Source organism: Chiloscyllium punctatum, chromosome 11 (genome assembly GCF_047496795.1).
Source record: "Chiloscyllium punctatum isolate Juve2018m chromosome 11, sChiPun1.3, whole genome shotgun sequence".
Lineage (NCBI taxonomy): Eukaryota > Metazoa > Chordata > Chondrichthyes > Orectolobiformes > Hemiscylliidae > Chiloscyllium > Chiloscyllium punctatum.
Window position 1 is genome coordinate 22,774,436 of NC_092749.1, and position 26,631 is coordinate 22,801,066.

General features: G+C 40.5%; 1 protein-coding gene across 18 annotated transcripts in view; it reads left to right on the top strand.

The window, feature by feature from the left end:
• cep170aa (centrosomal protein 170Aa) overlaps nt 1–26,631 on the top strand; it is a 164,901-nt gene that overhangs the window by 122,629 nt on the left and 15,641 nt on the right. For 14 of the 18 annotated variants that reach the window (XM_072580474.1, XM_072580480.1, XM_072580478.1 and 11 more), the window contains 4 exons: nt 6,003–6,192; nt 12,157–12,318; nt 14,164–14,252; nt 22,884–22,977. In XM_072580474.1, the coding sequence (XP_072436575.1) occupies nt 6,003–6,192; nt 12,157–12,318; nt 14,164–14,252; nt 22,884–22,977 (535 nt within the window). Of the gene's footprint in view, nt 1–6,002; nt 6,193–12,156; nt 12,319–14,163; nt 14,257–22,883; nt 22,978–26,631 lie in introns of those variants that run through there. The other 4 variants (XM_072580483.1, XM_072580485.1, XM_072580489.1 and 1 more) reach the window with 2 other exon arrangements.

Here is a 26,631-nt window from a genome sequence, read left to right on the forward strand (position 1 = left end):
AGCCAATGGTGTTAGGGAGATGGATAGAGGATTGGCTGACTAGCAAAAGGCAGTGAATGTAGTAAAGAGGTCTTTTTCACAGATGGCAACTGATAACCAGTGGAGTTATGCAGGGTTGTTAATGTAATACAATCTGGGCAACGGAGCATATTGTTGCAAAGTTTGTATATGATGCAAAAATAAGTGGAAGGACGTAGTGTTGAGGAATGGACAGGCTCGGGAAGTGGGCAAAGATGTGGCAGATGGAATACAATGTGGGAAAGTGAAAGGTTATGTATGCTGATAGGGGAGTAGAGATATAGACTATTGTCTAAATGGGGAAAGGCTTTGGGAATCTGAAGCAAAAAGGGACATGAATTATAGTTCAGGATTCTCTGAAGATTAACATGCAGGTGCATTTGGCAGTTAGGAAGGCAAATGCAATGTTCGCATTAATTTCAAGAGGGCTAGGATACAAGACCAAAGATGTACTGCTGAGGCTGTATAAGGCTCTGATTAGACCATATTTGGAATATTGTGACCAGTTTTGGCCCCATACCTAAGAAAAGACATGCTGATATTGGAGGGGGTCCTGAGTATCAAGAATCCTCTCGCTGAAGGGCTTGTTATGTGAGGGCACTGGGTATGTACTTGATGAAATTTAGAAGGATAAGTGGTCTCTCTAAAAATAACAGAATAACTGAGAAGCCTAGATAGAGTGGACATGGAGATGATATTTCCACTAGTAAGAGAAATGAAGACCTGATGGCGCAGCTTCAGAATGAAGGGATGACCCTTTAGAACTGAACTGAGAAGAAATTTCTTCAGCCGGAGGGTGGTGAATCTGTGGACTCATTGCAGCAGAAGGCTGTGAAGGTCAAGTTATAGAGTTTAAGACAGAGAGAGGTTCCTGATTAATAAGGGAATCAAGGGTTTCGAGGAAAGGACAGGACAATAGGGTTAAGAAACATATCAGCCATGAATAATGGAACAGATGCAATGGGCCAAATTCTGCTCATATATTTTAATGTTAGGACTATATTCACTGGATATTAAAAGAATTAGGAAGACATCATATAAAATTCTAATAGGACAACACAGAAAGGATGTTCCCAAGTCAAGGGGAGTCCTGAACTGGGGTAAAGTCTCTGGATAGGGGGTGAGCTACTTGATTGGCTGAAATGAGGAGAAATGTCTTCAACCAGAAAGTGGTGAATCTGTGGAGTTCTCTGCTACAGTAAGCAATTGAGGCCAAAACATTTAATGTTTTCCAGAAAACATTTAATATAATTCTTAGTGTACAAGGCAAAGGCTGAAACTGGGTTCTGAGTTGGGTAATCAACTATGATCATATTGAATGGCAGAGCCATTCCCAAAGCCAGTTAACTGTGACTGGAATGCAGATAACCAAGGTAAAATTTAAATGATTAAATTTTACAGTGCTTTTTTTTGCTAGATACATATCTTAAGAACAATAACAGTTATTCATCGAGCTAACTTGACTGTAAAGTTATGCATATTATAAATTTAGATTTGCAGCTTAACTTTTAAAATTACAAATTTATGTGTAAATTTGAAGTCTGTTTCATAAAAGTTATAATATCTTTTGTAAATGAAATATAAAAAAATCAAAATATCTTTCCCATATGTGCATTCTACCAGCCTTAGAAATTTTTATTACTCTTTAGATGCCAACATTTCCTGCAAGCTGTTCAACAATTGTGCTTGAGTCGTTTAGAAGATGCTATTGTATGATTGCTCATTGTGTTCCTGTTGAATTTAAATATTGACAAAAACAAAGACCTGTTGCTGAGGGTGCCGACTTGACAAGCTTTGACAACATCTCGCTCTCGCTCTCGCTCTCGCTCTCTCCCCACCCCCAATTGAGTTAATCTCTCCAAGTCATGGAGAGATCAACTTTTCAAGTTCTATAATTCATTGTTTTCCAATATACTTTGAAAATTACATCATTGGCTCTTTTGAAGGGAACGTTGGTGACTCATGAAAGCAAGGAAGAAAAAGTAGCAACTATACATTATTGGTTTATTAAAATTTGCCTAAATGACTTTATTAGAATGCTGATTTTTATTTTTGTCCTTCAGCATGTCTAATCCTAATCTTGGAACGTTAAAGGCTCTTACATAATTGTTTTAACATGAGTAGTCCTCATTTTATGTAGCTGTACTCATATTATTTCATTTTATAGTTATTTATCTCATGGTATCTGTTTTTAAGTATTGTCGTCATTTTCGTTTTGGTTCATTTGTATATGTGATCTTCACTGATTGCTATTGCACATCAACATTCAATACTGCACTGTCTGCATTCCAGGCACCCTGTTCCTTTTTGCTGTGACCGTGGACAAGGGATCTCTCCTCCCTCTTGGCATTGTTTCCTGGCCTTGTCTCCCAACTTGCTCCATCCTGAACTTGTCTCACCCCCCAGGCTTGCTTCTCGGCATCTTGTTTTCCTGCCTTGCCTCCCTTCCCCTTGGCTTTGTCTCCCAACTTGCTGCACCTCAGCCCGGTCTCCCACTGAACCCGTCCTCTGCCTTGTACGTTGTTAACTTTCAGCTTTAGGTCTTGCCTTTGCTGTCTCCATTTCTAGATCCTTGTTTCACTGCTGAATGCAAATTGAGGCCCTGGGCTCCATCTAGTGACAAAAGACAGTTAGTGCAGACTGCCATGGGTGTCCAGCTTTACTGACCAATTGCTACCACTAGATAGCGCCTGTCATCTAACAGTACTCCTTTTTTAAAATCTAATTTATTTTAAACTGTTTAATTCAGCAATGTAAAGTACAGGAGGAACTCTGTTTCAGTTTCAAGGGCACAGGTATAATATTTTAATTATCTCCTCTCTGATGTAGAAGGCCCTACTTAAATATTGATTTCTGTGCAAATTAATGCTTTAATTAGAGGTGTAATTTTCAGAAACCCAATCCTGACTTTAGGTGAGATCACCTTTTTTCATTATCACATGGCACCTTCTATACTGAAACAACCAGGGATGTTGTAACATGTTTGTGTTGAATTTTTTATCCTCACAGTCTGTTGAGTGTAAAATCTATAAAAGTAGTATGTTATTATGTACTGCATATGGTAGGTGGTGAACCTTCTTGAATTAATAATGTAATTTGGGTGCTGAGTGGTTTGAAAAGCCACTTCAGAGGACACTTGAATCAATGCATCTAGAATCAAACACAGGCCAGACTGAGAAGGACAACAAGTTTTGCTTCATGTTTGTGCAACAAGCTAGATGGTTATTTTTGATATTTTTTAAACTAGATTCAAATTCAAATGACAAATGAAGTCACTGTGCGCGTTATTATCTGGCTTCTGAGTTGTTAGGCAAAAGTGAGGACAGCAAATGCTGGAAACCAGAGTTTTGATCAGCGTGGTGCTGGAAAAGCATGATGGTGATAGGTTGGAGTGGAGGGTAGAGTGGATAGGTGGGAAGGAAGATGGACAGGTAGTTCTTCCCACCTACCCGCTCCACCCCCCTCCAACCTATCACCATCACCCCTACCTTCATCCAATTATCAAATTCCTAGCTACCTTCCCACTCCCACTTATCTCTCAGTTCTCTTTCCCCCACTCCCATCCCCATCTCGCCCCCGATGAAGAGCTTATGCTCAATGTCGACTCTCCTACTCCTTAGATACTGCCTGACCAGTTGTGCTTTTCCAGTGCCACACTTTTTGACTTTAATGGCTAGGTCTGCTCACAGGTGGACATGGTGTCAGCGTTCTGTTGCCAGAAGCTCCTAGTTAATTTTCCAGAATTTTATAGCTGTGCTCTTAAATGGCGCATCAGTGCTTTGGTAATGAAGGTCCTTGATTTTGCCTACAACTATCCAAAGACTTCCACATAATTTGGGAGGAAGCCATCTGTTGTTTTAGTCCAGGAACTCTGGTTGCTGGACAAATGTGTTTGCCCCACCCGAAATCTGCAAAGGGAATGTCATCTCATCCTGATGATGTATTCTGACACAGCATAATGCAGAAAGTTATGGGCCCTGATATCTTTCCAGCAATAATACTGCAGACATGAGCTCCAGTGCGAGCTGTGTCTCTGGTCAGGCTGTTCTATTTCAGCTTTCATACTAGCATCTACCCAAAATGTGGAAAACTGCCCAGGTCTGTCCTGTGCTCAAAATGCAGAATAAATCCAACCTGAATAATGACCTCACCATCGTCTATTCATGATCATCAGTAAACTGATCGAAGGCATAATTGCAAATGAATAACCTGCTTGCTCACATTCAGTTTGGGTTCTGCTAAGACTATTGAGCTCCTGATCTCAGTACAGCCTTGCTTCAAATGTGGATGAAAAAAATAAATTCCCAGAGGTAAGTTGAGAGTAACAGCCCTTGACATCAATGCAGCATTCAGCCAGCTATGACATCCAAGAGCCCAGAAAAACTGAAATCAGCCAGAAGACTATTGGTTGGATTCATACCTATCACACAAGAAGTTGTCAAAGGCCAATCATCTCAGTCCCAGGACATCACTATGGGCATGCTTCACAATTGTGTTCTAAGCCTAACCATCAGCTGCTTCATCAATGACCTTTTTGCCATCTTGTGTCAAAAGTGGCGATTCTATTGTGAGTATCATACCATCTGTCTCCAATGTCTGTCCACCATGTGCAAAGCCCCAAGCAGGAATGTGATAGAATAGTTTATTTGCCTGGATGAGTGCAACTCCCAACAACACACACAGCTCACCAGCATCCAAGTAAAAGTAGTCTGCTTGATTGGCACTCCATCCATCATCATCAACACTATCATCTTCATCATTACATTTGTCAGGAATGTGTACCCTCTACAACATGCACTGCCATCACTCCAGGTTTGCCCAATAACACCTTCCAAACCAATCTCTACCACCTAAAAGGACAAGACAACAGATGCGTAGAAACACCACCACCAACAAGCTTGCTTCCAAGCCCCACACTTTCCTAAATTAGATCTACCTCACCATTCATTAACTCTCGCTGGGTCAATATCCAGGACTCCTCTCCTAACAACAGTGTCTCTATGGTCCAAAAACTGCAGTGATTCAAGAAGGACAAAAATTGCAAGATACTAGGTTATAGTCCAACAGAGATTTATTTGACTGTTGAACTAAACATAGTGTTGTGATTTTTGACCTTGTCCAACCCAATCCAACACCAGCACCTCAACATTGTGATTCAAGAAGGCTTCGGTTTAAGTTCCACCTGTTTCAGAGGTGGAAAGCTGTTAACCACCATCCTCTCCAGGGCAATTAGGAATGAGTAATAAATGCTGGCCTAGTTTATGATGTCCACATTCCATTAATGAAAAAATAGATTTTTCTTTTTAAAAAGAATTCCTAACTTTGAGATGATTAAGGTAGCTGAGGCTATAGCTATTGGCGTTCAGAGAAACCTGTACTTAAAAAAAATTGGCACTAATTTTATGCATTTGTCTACCAACTTGCTGCAAGTCCATCATTTCAATCTGTTGCTTTGAATCTGCACTCGGAAATGTGACATCCAGGTTTGGCTAACAAATAACACTTAAACAGGTTAATTGATACTCTCTGCGTCAAATATTCCCATTGTTTGAAAGATGTTCAACTTCTAAATTAAACCTTAATCTCAACCTTTTTTCTTGGCTTTGTCATTTTAAAAGCTCAGAATTCTGTCTTGCTGATTGATTATTTCTTTAGTTTCAACATTTACATAAGAATTTCGAGAATCAAAATGGGAGTTTTCAAAAGATCCCCTAACTAGGGTAGCAGTTCCTAATTATAAGTGGAGCTTCAATTTCTTTCAAAGATTTGATGAAACTGAGTACTTGACCTGTAATATTTGCATTACATAAATAAGGCAGACACTGGAAACAGCCCTGGGTTGCCCTATTTTCAGTAGCATTTCTTTTGAAGGTTAACTGGATTGTGTTTCTTTTTAAAAGTCAGCTATTACAGGACAAATGCTTATAATCTTTGTAATGGGTAATTCTTCAGGATTTGGTGTGCATTTCTTTTCTCATGATCAGGATCAGTCAAGATCTGGCCAAGGATCTGGCCATCCTTGCACGTGAAATCCATGATGTGGCAGGTGAGATAGATTCTGTGAGTTCGTCGGGCACTGCCCCTAGTACCACAGTAAGCACTGCTGCCACCACCCCTGGTTCAACCATTGACACAAGGGAAGAGGTAGGAGACCTTCATGGAGGAATGCCTAAGGTTCTTGCTTTTTTTATTTCCTTTTTTGTTCTAGCTTTCCATCCTGAGTACTATAAACACATTTCATTTTCCTTGTATTTTCTTGGCTATTTGATTCAATTATTTAATTAATGTTTGATGTACAATTACATTAATTTCCTGTAATTGCATTTCAACATGAAATTTTATATCAAAATTTTGAGAAGTTGCTCAAGTGAAGTTAGAAAATTGATGGCAAAATTGAAGTGTTTATCGTATTTTGCATTAACATTGGAAGATTTGTTTTGTCTTATCCCTCACTAACTTAGTTATTCATCTTACCATTTATAAGGGCATTAGCTCCATGTAGGACCTCATCAAGTTATGTTGGTGATTGTGTGTAATGTTTGTGTCAATTGATATTGATAGTAAAATATTTTACGAAACATTTTACAAAATGCTACCAAATCTACAGATTAGAGCAATACAACCACCAAATTCTTTATTTTATAGAAGTATTGAAATATAATATTTCTCAAAAAAACAACAAGCACTTTGTGCTGTAAATTATAGCCTCCATTCTACACATTCCCAATCCTGATGGTGCCTATTTGGGGTCTTAGGCTATTTGACCTAATGTGCACTGTGGAATGACAGGGCTTTTAATGGCTACATGAAGGAATAAGGTTGAAATTTGTCCTTGCAATCTCCCTTGCAAACCTATTCTGTAAATTCAATCTTAAACAAAATTGAAAATTTCAATCATCTTCAAGACTGAACTGTTGTTTATTGTGAATTATTCTTTGCAATGCCAAATATTTCAACCTTGTGTGGATTGTAATTGGATTTCTGTGAATAAAGTTCCAGGATTAAATACAGGAACATACATCCTAGTGTGATTGTACTTGAGGTCACTTGATCAGAATGCAATATGGTGCTTTCCAGATGTAATCTTGGGTGTTAAAAAGGGTAAATTTTTCAAAATTGCCAAATTTATTTGTACAAATGGTCTGACCAAAAATGAATTGTCACAAAGCTGTTGCTGCGACTGTTTACCACTTCTGCTAAATAAAATGATTTTGATCTGGACAAAGTACTTGATGTACACCTTAGAGATAAATCATAACTTTGAGTTCATTACTCACCGTATCATATTCTGGACTTCTTGCTTTTACATTGCTTTCCCGCAGAGGATTTGTGGCAAAACATTGAATTCTCTTCAATATTGGCCATTTAAAATGGAGTCTTTCCATGGGGAACCTGTTGTAAAGCACTGCAATTATATACAGCCATATTTGACAAAAAGTTGTCCTCATTTAGTTTTTGTTACATTTTGCAATTTATTGTCTAAATTTGTCAAACTTATACTGTGTAGTTATTCCACAAACTAATATTTCTGAAACTGAGTGGCTATTCACCTTTTAACATTGGAAGATTTGTTAAGTTGGGATAAATTCAACAAATTTAAGTTTGATAACCAATTTGAAAACGAAGATTTATTTTTTATATCTTTTGCTATGAACAATATTCTGAATGCAACTATCAGCAGAACTTAAATCAGGGGGTGGGGGATCCTTTTTTCTCATGGTGGTGGCAGTGATAAGTGGACAACATTGAATTTAATTTTTAGGAGAAAATTGAAATGTTCCACTTGCCCTCTGTTGACATACCATGAAGATGATGTTGCTTTACCTTAGTGAGTCTGTCTGATCGCAGTGAAGGTGATGTTACTTGCAACTATTGTTTCAAAGTTTCACATGTTAATCTGAGCCACAGATTTTTGCCCAAGAAAACTTTTGAAAAAAATCCTTCAGCACTAGCTTCTGTTTTGTCACTCAACTGATTCCATGTGTATGTTGTAACTATTGTCCCCTTTATACCATAAGCAATAATTTTGCAAGTCTCTTGTCTGACACTGTATCAAATGCCCTTTGAAAGTCCTTTTAAACCACATCAACAGCGTTGCCCTCAATAATCCTTCCTGTTAAATCCTCAAAAAATTAACAATCACTGTGACTGAAAATAAATCTGAAATGGAAAAAATAGTTGAAAATGAGGAAAATTGTCAATCAATTATCTATTAGTTTAGCCCTTTTCCCACTTTATTTCTTGTTCTCCTGCCTTATCCACTGGCATTCCCCCTCCCCTCCTTTCCCTTCTTCATCCTCCCGCAGTGTTGGTCTCCACTTTTTTCCATTTGTCCATTTATATTCTTAGCCTTTTACATGTTCTGTTTCTCCTTTCCTACTTTGACTGTCTGCCCTTCTCTTTTCTCTCCCTCTCCAGAACAGAAGGTAGAGCCCTTTATTCTCTAACTGGAATATGTAGGAGCAGCAGATGTTGTGTCCACAGTACAGTATTCCCAGATCTCTGAAGAGATCTAGACAAATGAAACAAACGTTATTCCTTAATTAGGCTCTGTCCTCAGTCGTGCAGCATGGGAACCGGCCCTTTGGTCCAACCAGTCCACGCTGAGCATGTTCCCAAACTAAATTAATTCCACATGAATGCGTTTGTCCTATATTCCCCCAAACCTTTTCTATTCATGTACTTATCCAAGTGTCTTTTAAATGTTGTAACTGTAACTGCATCCACCACTTCCTCTGCAAGTTCATTCCACACAAGCACCACTTTGTGTAGAAATAGTTACTCCTCATGTCCTTTTCAAAATTTTCTCTTCTCACCTTAAAAATATACCCCCAGTTGCATGTAAATCCTATCTTTCAGAATTACCTCCAACAACTTACCCACCACCGATGTAAGGCTCACAGGTCTATAGTTTCCAGGCTGCTGCTTTACAGACTTTTAAGTGAAATAATTTCTTAAGTACAATATTTGGTAGCTCCACCATGGTTATAGATGATACAAACATTTTTGTCAGGCTCCTCACAATTTCTGCCCTAACTTCCCACAATATCCTGGGATACACTTAGTCATAGAGATGTATAGCACCGAAACAGACTTTTTGGTCCAGCTCGTCCATACTGACCAGATATCCCAACCTAATCTAGTCCCACTTGCCAGCACCCAGCCCATATCCCTCCAAACCCTTCATATTCATATACCCATCCAGATGCCTCTTAAATGTTGCAATTGTACTAGCCTGCACCACCTCCTCTGGCAGCTCATTCCATACACGTACTACCCTCTGCGTGAAAAAGTTGCCCCTTAGTTCCCTTTTATATCTTCCCCTCTCAGCATAAACCTATGTCCTCTAGTTCTGAACATTCCCCCACCCCAGAGTAAAGACTTTGTCTGTTTATCCTATCCATGCTCCTCATGATTTTAGAAACCTGTATAAGGTCATCCCTCAGCCTCCGACGTTCCAGAGAAAAACCCCCAGCCGATTCAGTCTCTCCCTATATCTCAAATCCTCCAATCTTGGCAGTACTCTTTGTAAATCTTTCCTGAACCCATTTAAGTTTCACATTATTCCATAGGAAGGAGACCAGAATTGAACGCAATATTCCAAAAGTGGCCTAACCAATGACCTGTACAACCGCAACATGACCTCCCAACCCCTGTATTCAATACTCTGACCAATAAAGAAAAGCATACCAAATGCCGCCTTCACTACCCTATCTACCTGCGACTCTACTTTTAAGGAGCTATGAATCTGTACTCCAAGGTCTCTTTGTTTAGCAACACTCCCCAAGATCTTACCATTAAGTGTATAAGTCCTGCTAAGATTTGCATTCCCAAAATGCAGCACCTCTCATTTATCTAAACTAAACTCCATTTGCCACTCCTCAGCCCATTGGCCCTTCTGATGACGATCCCATTGTAATCTGAGGCAACCTTCGCTGTCCGCTGCGTCTCCAATTTTGGTGTCATCTGCAAATGTACTTACCATACCTCTTATGCTCCCATCCAAATCATCATTTATGTAAATGACAAAAGGTAGAGGGCCCAGCACCGATCCTTGTGACACTCCACTGGTCACAGGCCCTCCAGTCTGAAAAACAACCCTCCACTGCCACCCTCTGTCTTCTACCTTTTTGAGCCAGTTCTGTATTCAAATGGCTAGTTCTCCCTGTATTCCATGAAATCTAAGCTTGCTAATCAGTCTCCCATGGGGAACCTTGTCGAATGCCTTACTGAAGTCCTTGTAGATCACATCTGCCGCTCTGCCCTCATCAATCCTCTTTGTTACTTCATTAAATACTCAATCGAGTTTGTGAGACATGATTTCCCACGCACAAAGCCATGTTGACTATCCCTAATCAGTCCTTGCCTTTCCAAATACATGTAAATCCTGTCCCTCAGGATTCCCTTCAACAACTTGCCCACCACTGGCGTCAGGCTCACAGTCTATAGTTCCCTAACTTGTGCTTACCACCCTTCTTACACACCCGTGTTAGCCAACCTTCAGTCTTCCGGCACCTCTCCTGTGACTATCAGTGATACAAATATCTCAGCAAGGGACCCAACAATCACCTCCCCAACTTCCCACAGAGTTCTAGGGTACACTTGATCGGGTCCTAGAGATTTATCCACTTTTTTGCATTTCAAGACATCCCAGCACTTCCTCCTCTGTAATACGGACAGTTTTCAAGATGTTGCCATCTATTTGCCTACATTGTATATCTACGATGTCCTTTTCTATAGTAAACACTGATGCAAAATACTCGTTTAGTATCTCCCCCATCTCCTGTGGCTCCACGCAAAGGCCACCTTGCTGATCTTTGAGGGGTCCTATTCTTTCCCTAGTTACCGTTTTGTCCTTAATGTATTTGTACAACAGCATATAAAACAGTAATTGCAGCTCCTGGAATTCAAAAGAAAAATCACATCCAACACCTAAAATACCTCAAAAATATAAGGCGCAGCCTGTTACAGCCAGATGTTTTTCCCATCCTCCATCTTGGATGATTGGGTCCTGGAGATTTATCCACCTTTTATATTTTCTAAGATCTCCAGTACTTCTCTTCTGGAATGTGAAATGTTTTTTTTAAACATTCATATTTATTTTCAGAGTTCTCTAGCCTATATTTCTTTCTCCACAGTAAAAACTGACACGGAATTCTGTCTGGAAACAATGTTCTCTTCACATTTCTAGATTCAAACAAGTATCATTGAAGTTTTTACATGAAAACTCCATCCCATGCCCCCCTCAACTTCGTTCACTGCATTTCCAGCCCCCACCTGCCAGGAATTGTCCCATTGCGCAAACCCACCACTTCATCCGTAGCTGTATGAGAAATCAATTACATCTGAAAATAATCACACAACGTCAGGTTAAGGTCCAACAAGTTTAATTGGAAGCACACTAGCTTTCGGAGTGTTGCTCCTTCATCAGCTGATCACCTGATAAGGAGGAGCGTTCCGAAAGCCAGTGCTTCCAATTAAACCTGTTGGACTATAACATTGTGTTGTGTGATTTTTAACTTTGTACACCCAGTCCAACATCAGCATCTCCAAATCATGAAAATAATCTGGTAGCTTTAAAGAACTAATACTGCAAGCTAAACAATAAGATCATATTTGGAGAAAATTTTCTCACTGTAACCCATCTGATCAATCAGGTTGCAAAGTTTCAATTGCAGTCACTTTCAGCAAAACATACACTGAAACTAACCGTGTTCTGGTTTATTTGCTGCTGGTTTCACCCAGGGAAGTTAAGATCAGCAAGTCAGATTAAATCTAGCATTGGGCTACATTCAGCTTGCAGGTTGAAGGTTCTCAGCCAGGTTTCACTGCTGACATTAACTGAAAGGTTTGGAGGACCAAGAGATGATTTAACTGTCCATGCTATTAAAGTAAAAGTTGGTGTAATTATTTCAAAAGAGAATTAAGACTTCCAAAATAGGAGTGTTGTGCACCTTTATCTCAGTCAGACTTTGTTACTAAGTGTGGGACAACTGTTTCCTAAAGAAATGAGGGCTCGGGGAATATGTATTAAATCCTTCAGGTTTTTCTAATGCAGATATAATCCACTATAAATCTACAAAACAAATAATTTTGGCCTTTTTTTAAATAACTTTTTTTTTTATTTTTCCTGATTAGCTGGTTGATCGTGTTTTTGATGAAAGTTTGAACTTTAGAAAAATCCCACCAGTGCCATGTATAAAACCATCAGCTGGAAATGGCAGACCGAGCGATTCCAGATCTCGAATTTTTGAAGTTGCTGATCAGGCTACAAGGAGGAAGACTTGGAGTAGGGATGAAGTAAGAATTGCTTTTTAATGAAGAAACGTGGTCTTTGCATCACAGAGAGGTAGAAACAGAAATGGGCTGTTCACCTGTGTAAGTGCTGTCTCCCATAGTGTTAACTTTTTTAAACCCACCTTTTCCTAATATCTTAATGTGGTTTTATATTGAAGGTTAGTGATCACCATGTTACGGTTTCAATTGACACAGTAACCACAGTCTTTTGGCAGAGTTCTGGATTTCCTCAATGCTTTATGCAAGGTGAAAATGCCTCGTAATCCCTTCAGATAGACAAAAAAAAATTGCTGTGTTCCATTTATTCTTCTTCTTCTCGCCCTCTTTCCCCCTGCCTAAGGTGTGTGATGACCCCCCCCCCTAGCCACCACTTCTTCATTCTATCTCATGAGAAATCAGCCCTGTGATCCTCTAGGACTACAGCCACTTCACCATTTTTATATCTCATCCCAGCTGAAACTCTTAAACATCCTATGTCACTGCCAGAATTGGCCACGAACCTGTTCTAGTTGAGCCTCCACTCTCTGCTAACTTAAACAGATCCATTATTTTAACCACCCAAGCCCTATCCAGCACTTGGTCTGATTCAGCATTCTCCTAATTTCATGCTGAATTACGCAGGTTCCTGACTACTTCAGCTCCTCTATTTTAAAATTCTTCTTGTATTTAAATTTCTTCTTCATCTCAGTCCTTTATAACCTGTAACTTTGCCATTTCTCTGACCCTCCTTTTTCCCTTCCATTGGCAACTGTATCTTCAGGTAACTAAATAGCGTGTTCTGAAATTTGTTTCCATCTCCCTCTTGTCCCTGAGGCCCACTTAGAACATATCAGATTGTTCAAGTTATTGGTCATTACAGCTATTATTTCTTCCACTGACTTGGCATTCATTTTTGGCTGAACCTCAGTTTAATACTTTGCCAAGTACCTTTGGCACTCTAGAGGTGCTATATATTTGCAAATCAGTGTTTTAGAGTCTGAGTTATTAGTTCTAGATTTTAAGATTGTAATATGCTAAACTATTTGCATTTACTGTTATGCCTTAAAGATTAGCTGTAACTTCTGGAATATGCATGTGCAAATAAGTGAACATAGCAATCTAGAATTTGCTGTCAGTTTGAAATCTTTGCAGACTGCATCCATTCAAAAATCATTGAATTTATTAAAACTTTGGTTATTAAGCTATTAGGCACACTGCAAAAATGATAAATTTGCACATTTTAAATGTTTTAAAAGTTTTTATATTTTCACCTTAATCCTACATACAAGTCTCAACCTTCATTTTCCTCCCTAAATTAACATTAGAAAAGGAAGGAGTAATCAATGCTCTTAATATTGATTTGTTTGTGGAAATTCTTCAATGTACTTGGTTGCTTAATACCTGACATCACTGTTCCAGGATAACTGAAGATCCCCTTGACTTGTATCAAATTCAAGTTTCACATTATAAATTGCTGAAAAGGCGGACACCAGAACTGATGAAGGGTTACTGGACTGAAACGTTGACTTTTTCTCCACATGCTGCCAGATCAGTGTTTTTCCAGCAATTTGATTTTTTTTTTCTGATTTCCTGCATCTGCAGTTTTTTTTTGATAAGTTAGCATCATAGAAGATCATACCATAGGCTGCAGAGTCCTTTGGGTAGCAGTCTCTGAGATCAGTGGAAGCACTATCTTTTTGCTGTTGCATGCATCGTTGTGGATCAACAGAACTAAGGGGATATTTTTGTATTAAAAATATTGAATTTTTAAACATAATAAAGTAGTTGAGTTCCAGATGCATTTTTTAATTTCAGCCTTCTATGATCTTTTTTTAAACTAAATTCTAATTGGTATGTTTTATATTTTAGGCAGTTTTAGATAGCTTGATGCTGACCTCTGTATCCCAGCTGTCTCAAAAAATAAGGCATGCAATGGAGAAAACTGCTCTGAAGATCAGGTAATCAAAAGCTTTACATTTTTTTGGTAATGAAAACAGAAGGTGAAGAAAAACAATAGCTGACCAATTTAACTTTTAAACGTGTACACTGTGCACTGGTTAGAATTAGTAAGCGTTTCACATTGATACAAACCGCATAAGTGTTTGGGTGCAATATAGAATGAGGAAACTGGAGAAATCTGAGTTCATCCCTTATGGTTGGAGGGTTCCTAGGCGGAAGATGAGGCGCTCTTCTTCCAACCGTCGTGTTGCAATGGTCTGGCGATGGAGGAGTCCAAGGACCTGCATGTCCTTGGTGGAGTGGAAGGGTGAGTTGAAGTGTTGAGCCACGGGGTGGTTGGGTTGGTTGGTCCAGGTGTCCCAGAGGTGTTCTCTGAAACGTTCTGCAAGTAGGCAGCCCCTCTCCCCAATATAGAGGTGGCCACGTCGGGTGCAACGGATACAGTAAATGATGTGTGTGGAGGCGCAGGTGAATTTGTGGCGGCTATGGAAGGATCTCTTGGGGCCTTGGAGGGAAGTAAGGGGGGAGTTTTGCATTTCAACTGCACTTGCCACCGTGCCGTCTCTCTTCCCCACCCCACACACTCCTTCTTTCCCTCTCTCTCTCTTTCTCTTCCTCCCCCTCCAAGTGCGTGCTCTCGCTCGCTCTCCTGCCGTATCTCTTCCCCCACGTGCTCTTGCTCTCTCCCTCACCCACTCTGTCCCTCACCCTCTTTCTCTCACTGTCTCTCCCTCTCTTTCTCTCTCCCTCGCTGTCTCTCTCGCCACCACACTGACTGTCTTCCCTGCCTGACCCCCTCTCTTCTCTTTCACCTCCCCACCCCAAGTGCGCTTGTGCGCTCTCCCCTGCTCCCTCTCTTCTCCACCTGCTCTTCGCGCATTCTTGTTCCCCTGGTGCTCTCGCTCTCTCGCGCTCTCTCGCGCTCTCTCTCTCTCTCTCGCTCCCTCCCCCGTGCTCCCTCCCTGTCCCTCTTGCTCGCTCTCTCGGTCGCTCCCCCGCGCTCACTCTCATGTGCACTGTCCATATACGATGCTGCTGGGGCTTGAGCAGGGTTTCAGTGGTTGCTCTTCTGCCCTAGGCTCTAAGAGGTGGACACTGATGTTTCTGTGCCTGGCTGAAGGCTCGCAGCAGGAAAGTTGAATGGAAGGTGAGGCGCTGGCTAGTCTGGTGGCTTCCAGTAAACACGCAATGACAGAAGGGTTGATTTACATAGAAACTCTATCTGGCCACGTATATATCTCTTGAGTAACTGATAAAAGCCTACCCATGATATCCAATGAACTGTGCACAGGTTGGGTACACAGCCTGGTACTGATTCCCTGTCAGGTAAAAGCAAATGTATGTACAAAAATCTCTCAGTTGCTTGCTTCATCATTTTCTTCTTCTTCTCACCTCAGCTGCAATTGTTCTAACTTCCCTTCCTACCTACTCCTAGGGAAGCTGAAAGGAGGCAGGAGTGCGTTAGGTTGTAAGCATGACAGAAGTTTACAGTTTTTCTATGTCCTCCCCTGTCCATGCCAGCCTGAAAAACTTACCCAGATTGTATTTATAAATAGGAACTAATTTATATGGTCAAAAGAATCTGTTTTTTTTTAAGTTGATTCACATATTCTTCAGAGATTTGAACCTACCACCATTGCATGCTGCAGCTTACATATAATCAGTGTGTCACAAGTGGTTTGGTAAACGTTATTGCCAAGTTCAGAGAGTGATGAATTGGCAATGTGCTGACCATTACATTATGGCACAGCTTTGGTGGTCTCGGCCCAATTGCACTCAGGAAATCCTCCTCACCACTGATCCAAAAATTAGTGCTGACAGTCTTGTGATGACTTTTCCCTTGGAATCACTGCTAGCCAACATTTCAGATTCCTCCATCTGCATCTTTGGCGACTTTTTGGCCAACTAACATGGTAAATCCAAAAAAGGGAACACTATCCATTCATGTGGGATCTACGTGTACTCAACTTGGCTGTGAATCTCATGAAATGCCTTGACTTCTGCTCAGACAAGATCGTCCTCAAATGACCAAGCAGTACTGCTCAAGACTTATATCACATGGAGGAAGGCATAAAAAGGGATGCATTGGTACATCACTAATTGAGCTGACCTGACTTTTGCTTTAAATATAAGTTGCTTTCAAGGAAAGGAAGTATTCAGTTTATTTAGATTACTGTATTGAAAGATAGCCAAGCTCGGACTAGCAGGATTGATTTCTACGTCAATCCTAACAGTTCAACACCATCTTCGATTTGCACAGTCATAAATCTACTACTGAGGAAATATGAAGCAGTGAAGCACTATGTGTAAAATGCAGTGAAATAAATCTATTGGAACAAAGCAATATTTGCCTATTTAAAAACTAGTATTTTTGCAACCATCTGCAGTTTTTGTTTTTCATTTTATGCTGAGACTCCTGTCTAACATGAGAGATTCTGATTTTTCTCTACTAATGCTGTCTTGTTAGGGTTTGCTATATTATAATTAAAGGTGCAGGCTTCATGCCTGCCTAACTGACGCGCAGCCAGTTATCAGAACTCAATCTGTCCTTTACTCTTTCAAGCGAGCTTAATTCAGGCCTCTGGTTACTCTGGCTGTTTGATTATCTGGTGGCTTAGCTCTGAACTTAAACCTACAACTTCAGTCCACCGTAAACTTAATAAGACTACAATGCAAATGTTTGTGCAGCTTTCCATAACTGGAGAATCGAGCAAAGATCACACAAGTACTTGATTTTCTGGTGGTTAAGTGTGAGCTTCAGATGATGCAGTGTCTTTTAATTGAAGTTGTAAACCATTTCACATCAATAACTTACACTTTGTAGTGCCTTTAATGTAGTGAAAAACCCCATGATGTCTTGGAGCGTCAATGATGATTAATTTTAAAACCTTAGATTTAAAGTAAAATCAGTACAGACTAAGCAGAGTTAACTTTGGACAATCCTAGGTCCTTTTTCCTAATATAACATCTTATTCATATTATTCTGAGAGTGCAACAGGGCAGATATTCTGAAGATTATGCACCCCAGCAGTGACACCAATGAACTTTGCAATGTAACTTTCAGCATATAATATTTAATGAAGTTATTAGATATCTGTATTAGTAATCACTGAAAATGAAATTTATAACATTGCAAGTAGTATAGTTATCCAAGGCATCTGCCAAAAAAATGTATTCCAGGAGCAATAGTACTCTTCTGGCCTAATGGGGCATTTAACTAAAGGGTACAAAAAAGTTTTTTTTCAGTTAGCAAACTAGCACCACTAAACCACCTAATTAAGTTTCTATAAATTCAATTATCTTTTCCTCCTATTCAAAATTGTGTATAAATAAATAATATTTAATGTACAGGTGTTCTCCTATAACACTCATTTATTATCTATAATTATCTACCATGAGAATTTACCGCTGCTATACTAACTGCGGTGTACATACCACCACAAGCAAAGGTTGAGGATGCCCTGGATGTGCTGTACTCCACCATTAACACCCTGGAGACACAACACCCCGAGGCCCTGTTTATTGTGACTGGCGACTTCAGTCAAGCCAATCTAAGGAAGGTGTTGCCCAAGTACCACCAGAACATTGCCTGCCCCACCAGGGGCCCCGAACATTTTATACCACTATGATACTACTGTGAAGGATGTCCACAGCTCCATTCCCCGCCCTCATTTCAGGAACTCTGACCGCAATGCCAAGCTTCTTCTCCCGACTTGCAGGCAAAAGTTCAAGCAGACTCCCTTGTGGATACAGGTCCAGTGCTGGTCAGAAGGCAGAGAATCAACTCCAGTGCTGTCTGGAATCAGCTGATTGTGCCATGTTCAAACATCCACAGGTACCTTGGACGAATACGCCACCACCGTCACGGACTTTATTAACAAGTGTATGGAGGACTGCATACCAAGGAAGTCAAACTGGGTGTTCCCCAACAGGAAACCGTGGATGAACCAGGACATACAGAGCCTGCTAAAAACCAGGCGTGAGGCCTTCAGATCAGGAGACCCACTCAAATATAAGGAATCCAAGTATGACTTTCATAGAACCATTAAGACAGCCAAGGACTAATACCAATCTAAACCAGACACCCAGAAACTCTGGCAAGAACTGAATGACATCATAGGTTCTAAAAAGAGACTGTGCAAGATAGCAGACGATGACCTATCTCTCCCAGATCGTCTCAATTCCGTCTATGCTCGCTTTGAGCAGAATTTTGGCAGAGAGGTAACACCTATTTTGACAAATCCTGACTAATCTATCCTAACAGTCATTGTATCAGAGGTCAGATCAGTTTTCCTTCGTGTGAATCCAAGGAAAGCAATGGGACCAGATAGAGTACCAGGCCTAGCACTCAGAGCATGCGCAGATCAACTGGCAGAGGTCTTCTCAGACATCTTCAGCCTCTCCCTGCAGCAGGCCACTGTCCTTGCCTGTTTCAAGAGGGCCAACATCATCCCTGCACCTAAGAAGGCTCATGCAGCATTTCCCAATGACTGCCGCCCAGTGGCCATAACTTCGGTGGTCATGAAGTGCTTTGAAAGGCTGGTCATGGCCTTCCCCGCCTTCCCCACTACTCTCTTGACCCATTCCAATTTGCCTGTTGGACCAACCGATCCACATCTGATGCCAAATCACTTGCCCTTCACTCCTCCCTAGAACATTTTGAAGACAAGAATAGCGACGTAAGAATCCTATTCATTGACTGCAGTTCAGCCTTCAACATTTATCCCCTTGAGACTGATTAATAAACTTGGGGTTCTCTGACTAAGCTCCACTCTCTGCATCTGGATCCTCAGTTTCCTGACCCACAGGCCACAATCAGTGAAGATTGAGGACAATATTTCATCCTCACTAACACTCAACACTGGAGCCTCCAAAGGTGCATATTCAGCCCCCTACTGTACTCACTATATACCCATGACTGCGTTGCCAAATACCAGCCTAATTCCATTTACAAATTCATTGATAAAATGCCATTTACAAATTCACGGATGACACCCCCCCCCCCCCCCCCCCCCCCCCCGTCGGTCGAATCTCAGATGGCGACGAACAGACTACAGACGGGAGGTGGAAAACCTGGAAAAATGGTGCACTGAGAACAACCTAGCTCTCAATGCCAGCAAAACCAAGGAACTCATTATTGACTTTCGGCGGGATTTACTCATGCCCCCCTACACATTAACAGGAAAGAGCTGGAACAAATGGAGAGTGTCAAGCTCCTTGGAGTGGTCATCCACAACAGGCTTTCTTGGACTTTTCATGTGGATGCACTGGTTACAAAGGCCCGACAACGTCTCTCCTTCCTCAGGCAGCTGAGGAAATTTGACATGTTGGCAAATACACTTGCCAACTTTTATAGGTGCGCCATTGAGAGCATTCTGTCTGGTTATATCACTACCTGTTATGGAACTGTATCATTCAAGATCGGAGATGGTTACAGAAAGTGGTGCACTCGGCCTGGGCACTCACAAAGGCCAACCTCCCGTCTATAGAATCCATCTACCAAGCCCTCTGTCAAGGAAAGGCTGCCAGCATTCTCAAAGATCCATCCCACCCTGGCAATGTTTTTCTACAACCTCTACCATCAGGGAGAAGGTACAGAACCCTGAATACATGCACCAGCTGGTTTTGTTACAGATTCTACCCTACTGTTGTTAGAATACTGAGTGGACTCTCAAACTCTTAACATTCGCCTGTAGCTGTGTTTTTGTTTTTGCCACTGTTTACCTGTTATTTACTGGGGTGGCACAGGGGCTCAGTGGTTAGTACTGCAGCCTCACAGCACCAGGGACCTAGGTTCGATTCCATCCTTGGGCTGATTGTCTGTGTGGAGTTTGCACATTCTCCCTGTGTCTGCGTGGGTTTCCTCCGGGTGCTCCAGTTTCCTCCCACAGTCCAAAAATGGGCAGGTCAGGTGGATTGGCCATGCTAACTTGCCCATAGTGTTAGCTGCATTAGTCAGAGGGAAATGGGTCTGGGTGGGTTACTGTTCGGAGGGTCGGTGTGAACTTGTTGGGCCAAAGGGCCTGTTTTCCACACTGTAGGGAATCTAATCTAATCTAAATTCTGTTATCTATGCTACTTAACTATGTGATCTGTCTGTATTGCTCGCAAGACAAAGCTTTTCACTGTGCCTCAGTACACATGACAGTAAATTCAATTCAATTCAATTTGTGAATTTCTGACCATTTTCTTTGTGAAGCGAGCTCCCATTTACTGTTACATGATTCCCATTCCTGGTACTAGGTGTTGTAGTGCACAGAGGACTTGACTCCACGTCAGCATCACGCGCTTTCTCATGGAGAGCTTTGTGAAAGGTATTGTGAAATGTTTGTGCTAGTGGACTTGGAAAGGCATCATGAAAATGTCTTTACAGCCTGATGATAAGAAGCTGTGAGCAATCTGTTAATTTAAAAACTTAAGAGTTGAGGTAAGAGTGAAATTTCATTGGAATTGACCAGCAGTAAAAGGACAGTTGAGCAGTTTGAAACTTGGCTTTGTTGTTTGTATTAAGAGCTGCTTTTCTCTTTCTTTGAAAACATTGTTTAGATATGATCCAGTATCTGCAGACTCATGTGAATCTGTTTCAGTGACTAATCACAATGGCAACCAACTTCAAACAAATACCAGTACTGGGACTGGAACATGGTCAGTCAGCTGCTCAAGGTTGTCAGAGTCAGGAAACTGCAGATTGTGGGGAAAGGAGAGAAAAGTGGGTGGCACGCTGTTACTTTTGATGCATGTGTGGAGATGTCCTGAGGGGTGGGTAGGCTGTGCAGACGAGGTTCAGGGTTAGTCAGATGTTAGTGAGGATAAGAGTGAGTGGGGAAGATGTGGCAGGAAATGGTGGTACAGTAGCAGAGAGTGAATGAGGTTTCAATGAGATGGCACCTTTCACTGGCAGAATGGAGAAGGTCATTGATCTTCTCACCTTTGGTGCATTATTTGGTTGGACTGCATTAGCCTGGAAGGTAACTCTAGTCCAGGTTGGCATGGTTTCAGTAGAATGGTCTCCTCTGGCCTGGGAGAAAAGGACATCCTGCCTCTGCATCACCCAATCCCGTCAGCAGCATCTCAAGGTTCCAGCCCACACAAAGAGGCACCAGTTTTCCCTTGTCTGCCACATCCAGGGCCAATGTCAGGAGCCATGCAGGGCTGGTTGTGGGGGCATACTAGGCTGATAGTCTGCCCCCAGCCAAGAGCTATCCTTATAAAGATGGTGCTGCACCACAGATGTTGATCAATTCTAGGATATCCAGGAAATGGTGAGTTGTTTTGGAATGGCACATGGTATAATGGTGCTAGAATGTGTGTGTGTGTGTGTGTGTGTGTGTGTGTGTGTGTGTGTGTGTGTGTGTGTGTGTGTGTGTGTGTGTGTGTGTGTGTGTGTGTGTGTGTGTGTGTGTGTGTGTGTGTGTGTGTGTGTGTGTGTGTGTGAGAGAGAGAGAGACAGACAGACAGACAGACAGACACCATGAGGTGGGGTTGGGTACGAAATCAGGTGAGGTAGGAGAAAGTGAGGACTGCAGATGCTGGAGACCAGAGTTGAAAACTGTGGTGCTGGAAAAACACAGCAGGTCAGGCAGCATCCGAGGAGAAGGAGAATCAACGTTTCGGGCATAAGCCCTCTCGTTCTTGAAGAAGGGCTTATGCCTGAAATGTCGATTCTACTGCTCCTCGGATGCTGCCTGGCTTGCTGTGTTTTTCCAGCACCACATTTTTCAACTAAATCAGGTGAGCTTTGTAAAATAAAGTGATAGATGTTCCCAAGCATCGCAATGTGAAACCCTTCAGAAAACTTGACAAAACTGACACTAAGCGAAAGAAATTAAGTTTCAGCCCTTGATGTATCAAGGCACATTTCATTTTAGGATCGGACTTATGTAGCGATACCATTGGATGGAATCAGAAGACTGGCTAGAATGTAGTGCAGCCAGTGTGTGTAGATGCCAATCAAGAGTAATCAGTTGAAGATTCTGATTAATTGCACTGCACAGTACCATATAACATGTCAAAATCTATGTAGGCTGTTCTATCATTTGTATTAGGCTAACTTATTTTTGATGGTTCACCCCTCACCCAGTTTTTCCCATAGGTTCCATTATTTCTATTGCATGATTTTCTATAACATGGCATTGCACAGGAATGCAACTATGGTGTTGTAGGAGTGTTACATTTTAATCAGCATATTAAAATGTGCACAGTAAATACATTGCAAAATTCTTTCATCAGATTGATTATTTAACGTTGAAAATGTCTGTAGGATCTTTACCTATTGTTGGAAATATCATACTCCTAGTTGAATACGTCCAAGTGTAATGAAGAAATAAAGAAGGTGGTGACCTTGTTATTTCTTCATGTGGAAGAAGGATGTGTTCTGCAAAAACCCTTGTTACAAGTTAAGGCAGTAAAACTCACTGGTAAAATGCTAGTGGTGATGAGGAAACAAAAATATTTTGCACAGTTTAAAACATTAAATGAAATTCTGAACTAACCATTCTGTTCAGAGATGGTTTATGTGGCGTTAAGGAAGACTTAGTTGTGATCATAAGTAAATGAGAGTGATAGGGAAAGCACGTATTTTCTACTTGGACACAAAATCATTGGTGATATTTTAAACTTGCTGCTTGCAGGATTTTGTTCAAAAATGAAGACAGAAATTGGGAAGAAATTGAAAACAAAATGCGATCGGAGAGTGAAGTTCCTATTCTGAAAACATCAAATAAGGTGAGAAAGAAGCAGCAACACTCTGTAGGTGATCGTTGCTTCCTTGTTAGTTTTACACTTTATAATCTTCTATCTAACAGGGTAGTTGAAAATACTACTGGCACCTTGTTGAGTTGCACAAATTGTGGACAGTTTTTTTTTTAATTGTCACCTTGGAAATATTATAGGTCAAGGGAACACCCTTTATTGTTGGTGAAACAAGTTTAATACTAGAAATTGGTATTTGTATACCTACTTTCCTGGCATTTATAGGACAACAAGTGGAGTAGTTTGTTGATGGTGCATTTTGTCACCCGTTTGTGCAAATGTTAATCCCACCCCTAAGCTGTAAATTAAGGACCTAATGCCTGTTGAAGGTTCACGTCAAGAAATTAGTTAATGGTAACTTGGATTAGAGCTCTTAACTCCATATGCTTTCATGGCAGCTCTCCTTTACTTCTGCTGAGCCTGCCTGAGGGTTGCTGCCAGTGAACCATGTGGCCCTGCAATGTGGTGTTTGTAAGAAGTAATCTGTGGAGGTGTGATCAGCTCCAGCAGTTTCGTCAACAGTAATATTGAGGCCTGAGATCCAACTCTCAGTAATCCTGTGGCCTCTAGATATGATTGTGAACTTGATTTCTACCCTTTGTTTGCTGCTTTACAGAAGTCAGAACTGTTCTTTTTGCATTCTTCAGCTTGATTATATGTTGCTTCTTTATACAGTTGGGCATCTTAATTTCAAGTTCAGTTAAAAGAAACTACATCTAATCAGCACAGAATGCACTTTTTAGTTTTTAGTTGAAAAAAAATTTTTTGTACAGTATAACTTTGACTCACCACTAAGAGATTGTGTGGCTTTGACTCCCATAGCTACTTGTTAATTTGATTTCTTTGCCTTGGTCAGATAAATTTGTCAGTTGTAGCACAAGTTCTGTCATTTGCAGTGTGGGCAATAAAGGATTTATTTCTAAGAATATGCATGATTTGCCCTTAAATTCTTATAGACTATTCCATATATTAATAAAAAAATGGATTGTAATACTATCAAATAGTAGAGTGCTTTCCTTCTGTAATTGATGTTTTGATTTCAGGCAAGAAGATGCAATTTTTCAGTAAATGTGTCAAGACTTCAAAACCAAATAATTGTTGAGAAACAAACGATAGCACAGAGTTGCTTTTGATTCTGGCTCTTTTGCTTTTCTTTTTCATTCTCACTCTCCCACTATTATCTGTTTTCCCTAATTCTTACCACCTTCTCTTCTGTATTATGCATCTCTCTCTCAATCTCATAGTTCTTCCTCCCTTTCACCTCCACAATACCCCACCACAGCCCAACCAAAGCTTTGCACTTCTCTCTCTTCCCTCCTCTTCACTGTTATGTCTTGGGATACTGATGGCTACAAGCTGTGAAAATAGCAAAGGTGAAGGAAGAGAATAGAAGGAGAAGTAGACCATTCAGCCTGCTTCATCATTCAGTGCAGTCATGCCTGATCTTGCACTTCGATGCCTTTTTTGCACACTATCACCCTATCATTAATATTTAGAAATCTTTTAATCTTTACTTTGGAGAGCCTACACAGCCCCTTTGGTAAATAATTCCAAAGGTGCACAACTCTATGTAAAACCACAAAAAAAATTCTCTCATTATAGCTTCATCTAAGTGAATTCCTGGTAGTTTGAAATTGCCCTCTTGTTCTAGACTCCCCAGCCAGCGGAAACATCTTTCCTCCATCTATCTGTCCCTTTGTACTTTGGTAGATTTCAATAGGAGTATCTCTCATTCTTCAAAATTGTAGATAATCCAAGCCTAATTTTTCTTCACAGTACAGCCTGCTGAACCTTTGTTGCATTCCCTGTTAGGCCATAATATCTCTTTCCTCAATTAAAGGTACAAAACTGCACATAGCAAGTGGGGGTTCCATACAATTGAAGCAAAATTTTGTTACTCCTGCTCTTGAACTTCCTTGTGATTAAAAGCTGATATACTGTTCACCTTTCTAAATGTTTGCATGTTGGCCTGCAGAGGCTTATTGATAAGGATACTCCGATCCCTTTATACATCTACATTTTCTAACTTGCTATTTAAGAAATACTCTACATGTCTATTAGTCCCACCAAAGTAGGATAAACTTGCATGTTTCCATGTTATATTGAAACTATCGTGATCTCGCCCACTTTGATTCTATCCAATTTCTCTTGTACCTGCTTTGCATCATCTTCAAACCACACATTCCCACCATGCTTTGTATTATCCTTGAACTTGGAAATATTACATTTGGCCCCTATCTCCAAATCACGGACTTGTGAACAGCAAGCAACAATCCTTGAAGTGCACTGCCAATGCATGAATGTTCCCACTTTGTTATCTGCTTGTTAACTAATGTTTAATCCATGTCAGTACATTACCACCTACCATGTAAAGAAAAAATAGCAAAACTTGTGAATGACACATACTGGTCCAACTTGTCTTGTATACTTCAATCTGAAATTCTAGTATGACCAAGTACATTCCCTTCCAAATATTTTTCCCTCCAGATGAACTTTAATTTTGCTAAGCGACCTTCTGTCAGAGACTTTAATCAAAAGTCTTCTGAAAGTCCATGTATTCTACGTCCATTAACTATCCTTTATCAATCCTGATAAGTTATACTTTTTTCAATATGTAAAAACATTATTCACACTGCTGTGCTTAAGTGTATATGCCTATTAGATATGAATGTGTTTGGATGCAATCATACAGCAGAGGGAAAATGAAGGCAATTGAACTATGATTCTGTCTAATTGAGGAATTCATACCTTTGTCGAAATGTATAGAACGACGAATACAACTCATCATGTCTGTCACAGCTGTTTGAAAGATCTTTCATTACCTACTTTCACCCCATTGCCCTTTTGGAGTATTCCTTTTAAAATTTAAGATTTGTAGTTTCCGTTGCCTTTTAGTTCACAGTAATCCAGGTACTATCAAAATTGTTGTAGTTAAAAAGACACATCAAATGCAAAAGAAGAAAATTTATCTGTGGAAGTAGAATGCAAATATGAAAAGAATGCACATATTACAAACCAAACTGTGTTTAAAAAAAACATGCTTTATCAAAGTTTTTCATCTTGCACTCCTCCGAACAATTCACAAGAAATAACAGGATTGAGGAAATGCCTCCAGTACTTGTGTATCTGCCCTTAGATAGAACCAAAGCTGTTCACAGTATTTTAGGTATGGTCTGACTATGTCTTGTATAGTTTTAGTAAGACCTTCCCATTCTTATACTTCATTCCCTTTGAATTAAAGTCTAATAATATACTTGCCTTTTCTCTATTACCTGCTGAACTTGAATGTTAGCTTTATGATTTAAGCACAAGGACCCCCAAAGCCTACATTATATTTTATTTGCCAAGTTTTTGTTTAGTGACTGAACCTGTCTTGTCCATATTCCTCTGTTGACTCATTGTGTTATCTTCCCAACTATTTTTGTATCATCTGCAAGAATGGTGATAATACCTTCAGTTTCCTTATCTAAATCATTATATTGTAATTAGTTGTGGTCTCTGCACCAATCCCTGTGGCACTCCACTACTTTCAAATTGCTATCCTAAAAATACCCCTTATTCCCAACTCTGTCGTCTGTTAGTTATCCAGGTAAATATGCTATCCCAAGTATTTGCATGTGCACAAAC